The 13,383-nt window shown below is 45.0% G+C and overlaps 1 protein-coding gene across 1 annotated transcript in view; it reads right to left on the minus strand.

Annotated features, from left to right (window-relative positions):
* Positions 1-13,383, minus strand: part of LOC143785753 (cytochrome P450 2K4-like) — a 157,829-nt gene that overhangs the window by 38,963 nt on the left and 105,483 nt on the right. Inside the window, exon 5 of the mRNA XM_077274845.1 lies at positions 10,360-10,533. Within this exon, the coding sequence (XP_077130960.1) occupies positions 10,360-10,533 (174 nt within the window). The remainder of the gene's footprint in view (positions 1-10,359; positions 10,534-13,383) is intronic.

Here is a 13,383-nt window from a genome sequence, read left to right on the forward strand (position 1 = left end):
CACAGCCGGAGGATTAACTAACCCTAAAGATAGAAACAGGAAAGCTATCTTGCCTCAGAGAAAATCCCCAAAGGTTAGAGAGCCCCCCACAAATATTGACTGTGAGTGGAGAGGGAAATGACATACGCAGAATGAAACCAGGATGTAGCAAAGGAGGCCAATCTTGCTAGATAGATAGAACAGGACAGAATACTGTGTGGTCAGTATTAAAAAACTAGAAAAATCCACCACAGTGTTTACAAAAAACTTCACACCTGAATAAAGGTGTGGAGGGTAAATCTGCTTCCCAGAGCTTCCAGCTTAACTGAAATAATCCATACTGACAAGCTGGACTAGAAAAAACATAGAAAGTGCAGAACGATTAAGTCCACAAAAAGTGGACTGCAAAAGAACAAGGCTAGGACTTATCTTTGCTGAACTGGTCAGAATATCAGGGAAATCCAAGCAGAGATGTGAATCCAACCAGGAACCATTGACAACTGGCACAGGCTGAAAGATAGAACCAGGTTAAATAGCCGAGCCAGAAAGACAATCAGTGGAAGCAGCTGCTGACTGCTAATTCCAAGGAGCAGCAGTACCACTTAAAACCACCGGAGGGAGCCCAAGAGCGGAATTCACAACATTCAAATTCCAAATTACCATCCACCAAGACTGGAGAAGGCATTGGTGTTGCGTCCACAAGACCCACCGTCTTTTTTAGCAACGATCTGTGGGACACGTTGTGTATCTTATACACCGTAGGAAGCTCCAATCGGTACGCTACTGTGTTAATGACGGCGGCGACCCTAAATGGACCAATAAACCTTGGACCCAATTTAAGGGATGGTATCTTGAGTCTTATGTTTTTTGTGGATAACCACACCCAGTCATCCACACTCAAGTCTGGACCTGGCACACGCCTACTGTCAGCCACACGTTTGTACCTAGCACCCACGCTCAACAGGCGCTGTTTAACTCTCCTCCAGACTGATGATAGTTGTGCTCCTAACTGGTCTTCCTCCGGGACGCTGGAAGAGCCCCCCTGACTCAAAGTACAAAATTGAGGATGTAGCCCGTAAACACAAAAAAACGGAGACTCCCCAGACGACTCCTGGCGGTGATTATTGATGGCAAACTCAGCCAAAGGAAGGAACTACGACCACTCCTCCTGGTTATCAGACACAAAGCAGCGTAAGTACTGTTCCAAATTTTGGTTCATACGCTCGGTCTGACCATTTGACTGAGGATGAAACGCCGAAGAATGAGACAACTTGATCCCCAGCCGTGAGCAAAATGCTTTCCAAAATTTTGCCACAAACTGAGTACCCCTATCAGACACGATGTCAGACAGAACCCCATGAAGTCTGACCACCTCCTGCACAAATACCTGAGCCAGAGTCTTACCGTTAGGTGTTGTGAATTCCGTTCTCAGGCTCCCTCCTGTGGTCATGAGTGGTACTTTGTGGGTTCTGTTCGTGGGCTCCCTCTGGTGGCTTTGAGTGTTACGGCTGGTCTTAGCTGGGCCCCAGCTGCCTCGTTTTCTGCTATGCTGGCTGACTATTTAACTCCACCTGGACCTTTACTTGTTGCCTGCTGTTGTTGTATTCTGTACTGGTTCTGATCTCTCTGGGACTTCCCTTGTGACCTGTCTCCTCTTGGAGAAGCTAAGTTCATGCTAGTTCATTTTTGCTCATTGCTTTTTTGAATATGTTTCTCAGTATATGATGTGTTCAGTCCAGCTTGCTTATATGCTATTTTCCTGCTAGCTGGAAGTTCTGGGTTGCAGAGTTGCGCCCCTCACATCGTGAGTCGGTGTGGGGGTCTTTTGTATTCTCTGCGTGGATAATTTTTGTAGTATTTTATACTGACCGCACAGATTCCTTGCTATCTTCTGACTATTTAGCATTTAGCGGGCCTCATTTGCTAAAACCTGTTTTCATTTCTATGTTTGTGTTTTCCCCTTACCTCACCATTACTATTTGTGGGGGGCTGTCTAAACTTTTGGGGAAATTTCTCTGAGGCAAATGAGGCTTTGTTTCTCTCTAGGGATAGCTAGTTCTCAGGCTGTGATGAGGCGTCTAGGCAGAGTCAGGAACGCTCCACGGCTGCCTATAGTGTGTGTTGATAGGATCAGGATTGTGGTCAGTAAAGTTCCCACATTCCCAGAGCTTGTCCTTTATTTATAGTTTAGCTATCAGGTCATTTCATGTGTCCTAACCACCAGGACCATAACAGTTAGGCAACGAAGGCAAAGATACAAAGTGCAACATTTTTGAGAACCGATCAACAATCACCAAGATGACCGTGTTCCCAGCAGAGGAGGGCCAATCAGTGATAAAATCCATGGAGATTTCCGTCCATGGCTTACTAGGTACCTCGAGAGGAAGTAGTGTGCCAACAGGACGGGAGCGGGGCGTCTTAGCCCTAGCGCACGTGGTGCAAGCTGACACGTATGAGACCACGTCCTGTCGGATCTTGGGCCACCAAAACCAACGTGACACCAACTCCAAGGTACCCCTAACCCCTGGGTGGCCAGCCAGCACAGCATCATGATGCTCCGCCAAAACCTTTAAGCTGAGATGAAGCGGTACAAATGATTTGTTGATGGGAAGCTCAGATGGTACCTCCTTCTGAGCCTCGGCAATCTCAGCCTCAACCTCGGTAGTGAGAGCCGAAACCACAACACCCTTTTGGAGGATGGATACTGGATCTTCCCGAGGTTCTCCCCCCGGAAAACACCTGGACAGAGCATCCGCCTTAGAGTTTTTAGACCCAGGTCTGTAAGTGACAACAAACTTGAACCGCGTGAAAAACAATGCCCAGCGAGCCTGCCTGGGAGACAGACGCTTGGCAGACTCCAAATAAAGCAAATTCTTATGGTCGGTAATAAAAGTAACCTGATGAACCGACCCCTCCAAGAAGTGTCGCCATTCCTCAAAAGCCAACTTGTTTGCCAATAACTCCCTGTTGCCGATATCGTAGTTACGTTCGGCGGGCGACAGTTTCTTGGAGAAATAGGCGCATGGACGCAAATCGCTCAAGGATGAGCCTTGTGACAGTACCGCCCCCACACCAACCTCAGACCCATCGACTTCCACAACAAAAGGTTTTGATACGTCTGGCTGCACAAGAATGGGGGCTGAAACAAAACTGTTCTTAAGAAATTCAAATGCGCACACAGCAGCCTCAGGCCAAACGGAGAAATTGGTACACTTTTTAGTCATGTCAGTTAGCGGTTTAGCAATGATAGAAAAATCTTTGATAAACTTTCTGTAGTAGTTTGAAAACCCAAGGAACCGCTGAAGTGCTTTCAGGTTATCAGGCCGTTCCCAATGCAGCACCGCTTGCACCTTAATGGCGTCCATTTTAAAACCAGAAGCAGACACAACATAACCCTAGAAAGGCAACTCTTGAACAGAAAATACACATTTCTCAAGTTTTGCATATAGCTTATTCTCTCTGAGAAGCTGTAACACCTACCTGACATGATCCAAATGAGTATCATGGTCGCAAGAATATATGAGAATGTCATCTAGGTATACAATAACGAATTTCCCCAAAACATGCGAGAACACATAATTTATGAAATGTTGAAACACTACAGGTGCGTTAGTCAACCCAAATGGCATCACCAAATTTTCAAAATGACCCTCAGGGGTATTAAAAGCCGTCTTCCACTCATCACCTTGACGGACTCTTATGAGGTTGTATGCCCTCCTGAGGTCAAGCTTGGTAAACCACTTAGCACCTGCCACCTGGTTGAACAAATCAAATCCGGTATCAATGGCATAGGGTATGGATCACGAACCGTAATCTGGTTCAACTCCCTGAAATCCAGACACGGGCGTAGTCCGCCATCTTTCTTCTTAACGAAAAAGAACCCTGCTGCCACAGGCGAAGATGAAGGCCTGATGTGCCCTTTGCTCAAACTTTCAGCAATGTAATCCTTTAGCGCTTGTCTCTCCGGACCGGAGATGTTAAACATCCTTGCTTTAGGCACTTTGGCCCCTGGTTTAAACCTGATAGTACAGTCATAGGGGCAATGTGGTGGCAACTCTGAACAACCCTTCTCAGAGAACACATCCACAAAATCCAGAAGTGACTCAGGAACGCTTGAAGTCACAGCATAAACACATGTGGCCAGGCAATGCTCCACTGAATTATGTCTTGAGTTTTCCAATCAATAACCGGGTTGTGCATGGACAACCATGGAAAACCCAGAACCATTTGTGCAGGAAGACTCTTGAGCACCTTACATGTAACCTGCTCAAAATGAAGAACCCCAATGTGGAGTTTCACCTCAGCCACAAACTCAGTAATCTCCCCCTGTAGGAGAGGAGCAGCATTGATGGTGACCACGCGGATAGGATGAGGCAGTTTTTCAATCTTGAAACCGGCAGTGTGCGCAAACTCCTCATCAATGAGATTTGTGGCAGAACCACTATCCACAAAAGCAGTGATTGGCAGCTCTCTGCCAGTGACAATAACTTTGGCAGGGAGCATGCTTTGAGAAACCACCATGGAGGATATACATAAGCTCAGATTGGCCTCCTCCACACCCTCTGAGCTTAGAAGTTTTCCACCGTTGCGTTTTTCTTAGACAGCAGAGGACAAATATTAACAAAATGACAAGTTTTACCACAGTAAAAACAGGCTCCCTGCTTCCTGAGCACAGGGGCTCGATGCTTAACATGTGACACCACTGCGATTTGCATAGGTTCCGCGGGCTCACCTGCAGCAACCTCACGTGAACCTAAACCTTCTCCCAGAGGCGGCATCTCATGCTCCCCCTGATGCAAACGGCGGTCAATGCGGACCACAAGACTCATAGCGGAATCTAGTGAAGCAGGAGTCTCGTACATCAGGAGGGCTTTTTTAACCCTTCCAGAAACCCCATGAATAAACTGACTTCGCAGCGCGGGATCATTCCACTGCATGACGACCGCCCAGCGGCGAAATTCAGAACAGTAATCCTCTGCAACATGCTCCCCCTGGCGAATAGTGCGTATCTTAGATTCTGCTAGAGCCATTCTGTCAGGATCATCGTAAATGTGTCCAAGAGCAGAAAAAAACTCTCCACCGAGTTACATGTAGCAGAATCAGATGGCAAAGAGAACGCCCATGCTTGGGGATCCCCGTTTAATAAAGACAACACCAGGCCCACACGCTGAACCTCATTACCTGAGGAGATCGGGCGCATACGGAAATACAGTTTGCAAGCCTCACGAAAAGTAACAAATTTACTGCGTTCCCCAGCAAACTTTTCAGGCAGAGGAAACTTAGGCTCAGCAACTCTACCTGTCACTCTGGCTTGCACATTAGATACTGCTAGTCCCTGTTGCTGCACTGCCCCCCTCAACTCAGTGACCTGTAGGGACAGCGCCTCCAACTGGCAGGTTATGGAAGTCATGGGATCCATGGAAATAATGCTGGCTGATTATAATGTCACGGGAAACCTAGGTAGGCAAGAGCTAATAACCCGGACCCCTGTGATTTCCCTCAGACTAGGGAAACACTGACTGACCCTCTCCCAGAGTTTATACTGATGGTGTGCATGTCTGGGCCTCCATCCTCACCCTGTCTCCTGTTTCAACCCTAGGCTGAAACCACCACCCACCACCCAGTGAAGAGACCACACATCAATACCCACAGTAAGCACAGACAGGGATAACAGAAAAATATGCACTGCGCCGCAGTCACTCAGGAATATGCTATAAGTGTACAGGGCAAAACAAATACAAATATAGGACAGAGAAAATAAGACAAAGGGAAATACACAACCAGATTCGATACTCCAACTCCTAGCTCCCCACTCCAGACCGAGATAACCTAGCACAAGACAGAAGCTATAATCAGCGAGGCCCAATGTTCAGAAGAACTATTTAAAGGCAGTGGGCATGGCCCAGCTTCCAATCCGAGCACCATCTAAATTAACCCCGGAACAGCTAGACAAAAACTAGCCGACGCCACTGAGCGCATAGTGGACAAAAGCGGAATTACCGCTGTCTGTCGAACGCCCTAGTATGAACAGCGTCTGACATGACAGTATTAAGGAAATGTCACTGTTTCAGCCCTCAGTGTGTCTGGGATGCAGTTATTGACAGCTCAGCCATCCAATCTTGTACAGGGACATGCTGAAGATGTCAGTACTTTGATTGACAACTCAGTCGTCCAATCTGGTACAGGGGCGTGCTGAGCTGTCACTGTGTTGATGACAGCTCGTCCAATCTGAGACTGGGAGGCGCAGGCTGTTTCCAGGTGTTTAAAGTGCCAGGTGATTGCCAGGCTACTTTACTGGGCTGTTACTGCCAGACCTCTGCCTGACGTACAGTACATTCAGCTAAGTATGGTTTGTCTCTCTGTGCCTTGAGTTTTGTTTGTAAATCTTTCATTGTCTGACCTTGTTTTAGCCATCCGTCTTTTTAACACCTTCTGTTCTGATCTACTATCCTCCTGGTAGTCTGACCTTCCAAAATCATCACAATGCCAATTGTATGATCAGATAATGAATTTGTTGAAGACCACTTACAGCCATCCACTGACAGCATGGGCTGTGATGTCGGTTCCCTCTGATGCACAGTTGATCTCTCTTGAACCTGTAATAACCCTCTTTGATTAATTTTCAGGAGAGAAAGACCAGGGCATTTAGGGAAAGCTGTCAGTTATTTTTTACCATGTGCATCTGGCTTTCAGGGGAGGAGTGGGAATAACTATGTCTCTACTGAGAAGGTGTCTTCAGAACTGGGCATTTTCATTGTCCCCTCAAGCCCCAAACAGTTCTCTGTTGATGCCTTTTTTGACAGTTTAGGTCTGATATATGACTAAGATCATGAACTCGGCACAGGGAGGTCGAACAGTTGAGGACTACTGTACTAAGTTCCGTCAGTGGTCCACTGAAGTTCTGTGGAATTATGCAGCTCTCAGGAGCCAATTCCTCAAAGGACTTTTCCGAAACGTTTAAGGACTCTGGTTCTTCATGACGCCCTTTGTTCTCTGGAAAAGTCCATGACCCAGGCCATACAAATGGACTGTAGAATCTGTGAGAGATGTGTTGAACAGTAGGCTATCCGTCATACTTACCTGCAGCAGGTCCATTTGCCGAAGATGGATCCATTGGAGGTTAGCGTTGACAATTTTCGTGTTGTGAAAAAACACATAGACAAAATCTTACTCTGGTAAAGTACTGATAAATACAGTGTTATCCTTTGAGAACCAGGTGTTATCAATATTGGTGTTCAATGACTTTAGGTCTGCTGCTAGCTTTATTGATTCGGGACTGGTTTTTAATTTAGAGTTAAGGACAATCAGTTTAGAAAGGCCCATTCAAATATTCACCCTTGACAGGACACCTTTAGCCCGGAATTTTGTCAAGCGGGTAAAGGTGGATTTCACTCTCCAAGTGGGAGCACTTCACTCTGAATCTATCTCCTGTTTTGTGTTGGATGATTTACCTGCTGGGTTGGTACTGAGGCTTCCATGGTTGCAGATTCACAATCCTGTTATTGATTAGTATCAGAAGGAGATTGTTAAATGGAGCCCCAATTGTTTCAAGAAATGTCTGAAAACTTTACAAATATGCTCCGCTTGTCTGAAAGGTCTGTCGGGATAAACTGAAGGTCTTCGGAGATGTGATCTCGGAAAAAACATATGGCTCAATAGCTTAATTTAAATTTCTGATAACAAATGATAAAAAACCTTGAATAATAAAGTGTGATGCAAACAATAGTGCCCCCAAACACAGTATAATGCACCCACAGTGAATTCCTCAACAGTACTCACTTTTGCCCGTTCCCAACACTGCTCAGGTCTCTTCATGGTGTCATCAGATCCTCTGCATATATCGATGCGGAGGGCGCATTGCAATGACATAATTGCGCCCGCTGCGCTGAGATGTCAGACGCACAGGGGGAATCATGGGAGAGCGTCAGCTGACGCTCCCTCCTCCATCATTGCTTTCAACTGTATCGACATCTAAGATGCAGATCTAGTTGAAAGTGCAATGTCGGCAGGAGACCCGCCCAGCACTGTGGGCCAAATATACTCATCCTGTCGGTTACATTTGGCCCGCGAGACAGAGTTTGACATATGTGCTTTCAGAACTGTGTCAACAAAGTTATATCTCTTAACCCCTTCACGACATGCGCCGTACATGTACTGCGCATGCCGTGTCTCCCCTTTTGATGTGGGCTCCGGCGCTGAGCCCACATCAAAGTCGCGACATGTCAGCTGTTTTGTACAGCTGACATGTGCGCGCAATAGTGGCGGGTGAAATCGCTATTCACCCGCCGCTATTAACCTGTTAAATGCCGCTGTCAAACGCAGACAGCGGCATTTAACTACCGCATCCGGCCGGGCGGCCGGAAATGACGTCATCGCCAACCCCCGTCACATGATCGGGGGTCAGCGATGTGTCAGGATGGTAACCATAGAGGTCCTTGAGACCTCTATGGTTACTGATGCCGGCCTGCTGTGAGCGCCCCCTTGTGGTCGGCGCTCACAGCACACTTGCATGTCAGCTACATAGGAGCGATCTGATGATCGCTGCTATGTAGCTGAGCCAATCGAGTTGTGCCAGCTTCTAGCCTCCCATGGAGGCTATTGAAGCATGGCACACGTAAAAAAAAAAGTTTTTAAAAATATGAAAAAAATGTATAAAACATAAAAGTTTAAATCACCCCCCTTTCACCCCATCCTAAATAAAACAATAAAAAAAAATCAAACCTACACGTATTTGGTATCGCCACGTTCAGAATCGCCCGATCTATCAATAAAAAAAGCATTAACCTGATCGCTAAACAGCATAGCGAGAAAGAAATTCAAAACGCCAGAATTACGTTTTTTTGGTCGCCACAACATTGCATTAAAATGCAATAACGGGCGATCAAAAGAACGTATCTGCACAAAAGTGATATTATTAAAAATGTCAGCTCGGCACGCAAAAAATAAGCCCTCACTCGACCCCAGATCACGAAAAATGGAGACGCTACGGGTATCGGAAAATGGCACTTTTTTTTTTTTTTTTTTTAAAGCAAAGTTTTGAATTTTTATTCACCACTGGGATAAAAAATAACCTACACCTTTTAGGTGTCTATGAACTTGTAATGACCTAGAGAATCACAATAGCAGGTTTTAGCATTTAGTGAACCTAGCAAAAAAGCCAAACAAAAAACAAGTGTGGGATTGCACTTTTTTGCAATTTCACCGCACTTGGAATTTTTTTCCCGTTTTCTAGTAAAAGACATGGTAAAACCAATGGTGTCGTTCAAAAGTACAACTCGTCCCGCAAAAAATAAGCCCTCACATGGCCAAATTGACGGAAAAATAAAAAAGTTATGGCTCTGGGAAGGAGGGGAGTGAAAAACGAAAACGCAAAAACGAAAAAGGGCCGCGACTTGAAGGGGTTAAATGTTTTCAAATGATGAATGTATGTAAAAACTCAATTTTGATTAAATGATTGGCATGATTCCAGTAATAACTTTTAATAATATTAAAATACCAAAATAAAAATACTAAGTAAAGAGATATGCCATGTAGTGGCTATGTGGTCGTTCACATACAAGGTCCCAGCCCCTGTTAAACCCACCTCATTTGGTATTGGGAGGTTAGTACCTGTGCAAGAAAGCCATCTATAGAGGAATTAGATTTCCTAGTTGTATTATATGCGAAGGCAGAGATACGAGTACAATTACTGACTACAGGGCTGGCATGAGGAAGGGGGTCCTGGGCAACTCCCTCTCCAAAGCTGCCTAATAGTTACGCAGGGTAAGAGACTTTTGGACCTAAGGGCACGAATACAGATCAAGGATGCAAAATTTCAGTGAACTTAACTCTGCAGACACAAATTGTGGCTGGAAGAAGTCTTCATAGTGGTCTAAGCCAGATGAAAAAGATGGGAAAAGTGAACAAGTCCAATAAGAGAAGACATTGGTCTTGGATTGGATTTATAAGACACACTGAGGAGAAACACTAACAATTGCCTCCCTATTCTGCCCTGTAGGTCATTATCAATTGTGACATTGACCTCACACACACTTTTTTATACTGCCAGGACAGTTTTGATTGGTAGAACTTATGTTGCCTAAACCTGTGGTGCATCTTAAAATCCAAAAATTGATCCCTAGCAGTGCCCAAACATCGGTGCCTCTGCTCTGCCCCCAGCACAAGACCTTCTGTGCTGACTGAGTATGATTGTGGTGTTGGTATAAATAGTTCTGCATTTACCATTTCACTGTTACTTTCGGCCACAGGGTCACACGTCACCTAAAAGCAACTGTGACTAAGTAGATTGTAAAATCCTCAGATGTTTCCAGAATAATTGATATCACACCCTTTTTGATCTTATAATGGGTAATGAGGGTAACATATGCACTATTAACGCACCTGTTCCTGCTTCAGAAGATATGCATCGATGTATCCTGTGATGTCATTTGCATCAAAATCCGATCGTCGATTCATCGAATATTTGGAAATAAAACTCTTCAGATCTTGTGTGTTCTGCATTAGTTTCTTATGTAGGCCAAGGAGTGATCCGAGGAAAGGATAATAATTATACAGCTGTGGAAATCAACAATTCCTCTTTAAATTTTCTTGCAACAAAATGTAAAGACCAGTTCAATAACTGTGTATATTGGTAGCAGCTCGGCCAGTCAGTGGCGCTCCACCCTACATTACTAGGAGCCTAGGTTAGAATCCGGCCAAGTGTATTCCCTGAAATGGGCACTGTTCAGTTTTTTTTTCTACACCACTTTTATCAGTATAGTGGATCCAATTGTATACATTTTTAGTCCTTGTGGATGGATTTTTTTTACCATTCATGCGTGTCGTCCATTTTTCTCGTAAGAGAAAAAAACACAAGTTTCCCATGCTGGAGACCATGGGACATGCAGGGCCCACGTCAGGAGCGCCAGGAGCAGGTGAGTATGTGACCGTCATTGCTCCCCCTCACCCGCCGACCCCCCCCCCCCGTTGACCATGACTTGAGTATAAGCCTAGAGGGGCACTTTCAGCCCATTTTTTTGGGCTGAAAAGCTTGGCCTATACTCGAGTACACTCCCTGACAGAAGTTAGGTCGCTTATCCATGTTATGTAAATAAAAGCTTATAGCCTGAAGTTAAATTCATCCATTGGTTGTATAAATTATTCTTTTGAAAGCTAAAACCCTCTGAAATGTGGTTTAGGTTAAGGAAATAAATTGGCATCAATGCAGAAATATTGATCAGTTAATGGACACAGAAAGGTCAGATTTTGGCAAGACAAAAGTTGTGTCGCCTGGTCATATAATGCACCCAATCCTAGTTTACATCCTCAACTGTGCTCAGTAAATGATCGGTTAAAAGCATACGGGAAGGCTCATTGGTCCTAGTGTGTAGGTGAGTGAGAGGCAGATTTAGGTTATGACCCTCATTGGAGACAAGAACTGACAAGAGTAATGGCGATCTCTGTGGAGCGTTGTACAATATTATAGTACAAACCTATTTATCAAAGAGAGCACACGTCACATCAATCAATTATAGGCATGAACTAGGATTAGAAAAAAGGTCTCCTTTTTATGAAAATGTAATGCTTCAGCTGTGTCTAGTTTTTCACCTAAAAATAATTCACTTATAGGGAAGCTATCATCAGAAAATGACCAGAATGACCTACTGTTTGCGTTACTTTTTTCCTTTTTACTATTAAGATATTTATTTAAAATAAAACAAAAGTAATCTTGCAATTTTCACACTGGCCACTGGGGCTTTTTTAGCCTCATACTTCCTGTGCTTACAGGAAGAGTTTGAAACAGACTCCATATCATCAGAGGCAGGATTACAATGACTAGTGACAACTCTATACACAGCTGATAACACAGGATCAACCAATCACAATAGGCGATGCCACAGTTCTCCCTGCTATGCCTGATTTCACAATGACCTTTGCACATGCTCATAAAAACCTGATGTATTCAATAGGTAATGTTATTCCCTTTAATAATTAGAGACTATACTTTCTTACATAGCAGCTTATCTGTGTGCCATAAGGAACTCAGTACCATTTATCAGTGTGAATACTAAAAAGCTCCTTATTCACTTACATGAAATTTGAAAAACATCTATGAGATCTAGGGTTGAGCGACTTTCATTTTTTTAAGATCGAGTAGGGTTTTGGGAAACCCGATTTTGTCCAGAGTCGAGTCGAGTGCAGTCGGCCGATTATCGCTAAAAGTCGGGGATCGACCGAAACACGAAACCCAATGCAAGTCAATGGGGAAGCATAGTCGGCAGTGAGTGGAGGCCAGGAAAACACCTACAGTGCCCATTTTAATGCCAAAAACATCCATTCTTGTTTCTGAAGCTTGCCAATCTTAATTAACTGTATAATAATAGTTGGGCATAGGGAATTGGGGGAAAGTTGTGGGGGGAGTAGGGCTGGCTCAAGTTTTTCGTGGGCCCAGGAAATGCGGACTACGTCACGGCGGTGTTGCAGGGAAAGGTAAGTATTTAAACGTTGCAAGTGCTGTGATCCTGAGCAAGCAGGGGGGGGGCCCACTCGTTCGCATTGGCACTGGCACAGGGCCCCTCAAAGTACGGCGGTGTGTTTGCATGGCGGGGGCGCCTCCCACCAGCAGCGACACTTTTGCGTACTCTGAGGGGCCCTGTGCCAGTGACGTCGCCAACGAGTATGCCCCCCCACCTGATGAAGGAACCTGCACTTTCATCTGCACCTTCCTCTTTGTCCCTGTGTAAGGTGGTATAACATGCGGGAAGGGGAACCTTACTTTCAGCAGGGTCAGATTCTGGCTGTGTAGAGTACAAGGGGAATGTAGTGGTCTAGGTCAATGTACCAGCAGACTCATTTAGCAGTGGCTGGGCAATGGGCAGGATGAGGAGGAAACAGATATAGGGCCAAAGAATAAAGTAGGCTAAATGCAGTTCAAAATTGGTAACAGGACTAAACAGGCGGCATTGCTTTGTTCAGTGGAGTAGCAAACCCAAGAGCAGCAGACACTGTTTCAAGGGCCTAACCACACTAGTAGGCCAAATGCAGTTTAATATCTGATAGTATAGGGCGAAAGCCAGAATGTGGAAGCTCAGCTTTGTTCAGTTGAGGACAACACCAGGGAGGGGCAGACACCTTTAGTAGGCCGGAAAAGCCTATTGCATTTTTTAAAATGGTAATTTGGAGCAGAAGGTTGAAGCTCAGCTTTATTTAGTTGAGGACAACACCAGGCAGGGGCACACAGACAGACACCTTTAGTAGGCCGGAAAAGCCTATTGCATTTTTTAAAATGGTAATTTGGAGCAGAAGGTTGAAGCTCAGCTTTATTTAGTTGAGGGCAACACCAGGCAGGGGCACACAGACAGACACCTTTAGTAGGCCGGAAAAGCCTATTGCATTTTTTAAAATGGTAATTTGGAGCAGAAGGTT

This window comes from Ranitomeya variabilis, chromosome 7 (genome assembly GCF_051348905.1).
Source record: "Ranitomeya variabilis isolate aRanVar5 chromosome 7, aRanVar5.hap1, whole genome shotgun sequence".
NCBI lineage: Eukaryota > Metazoa > Chordata > Amphibia > Anura > Dendrobatidae > Ranitomeya > Ranitomeya variabilis.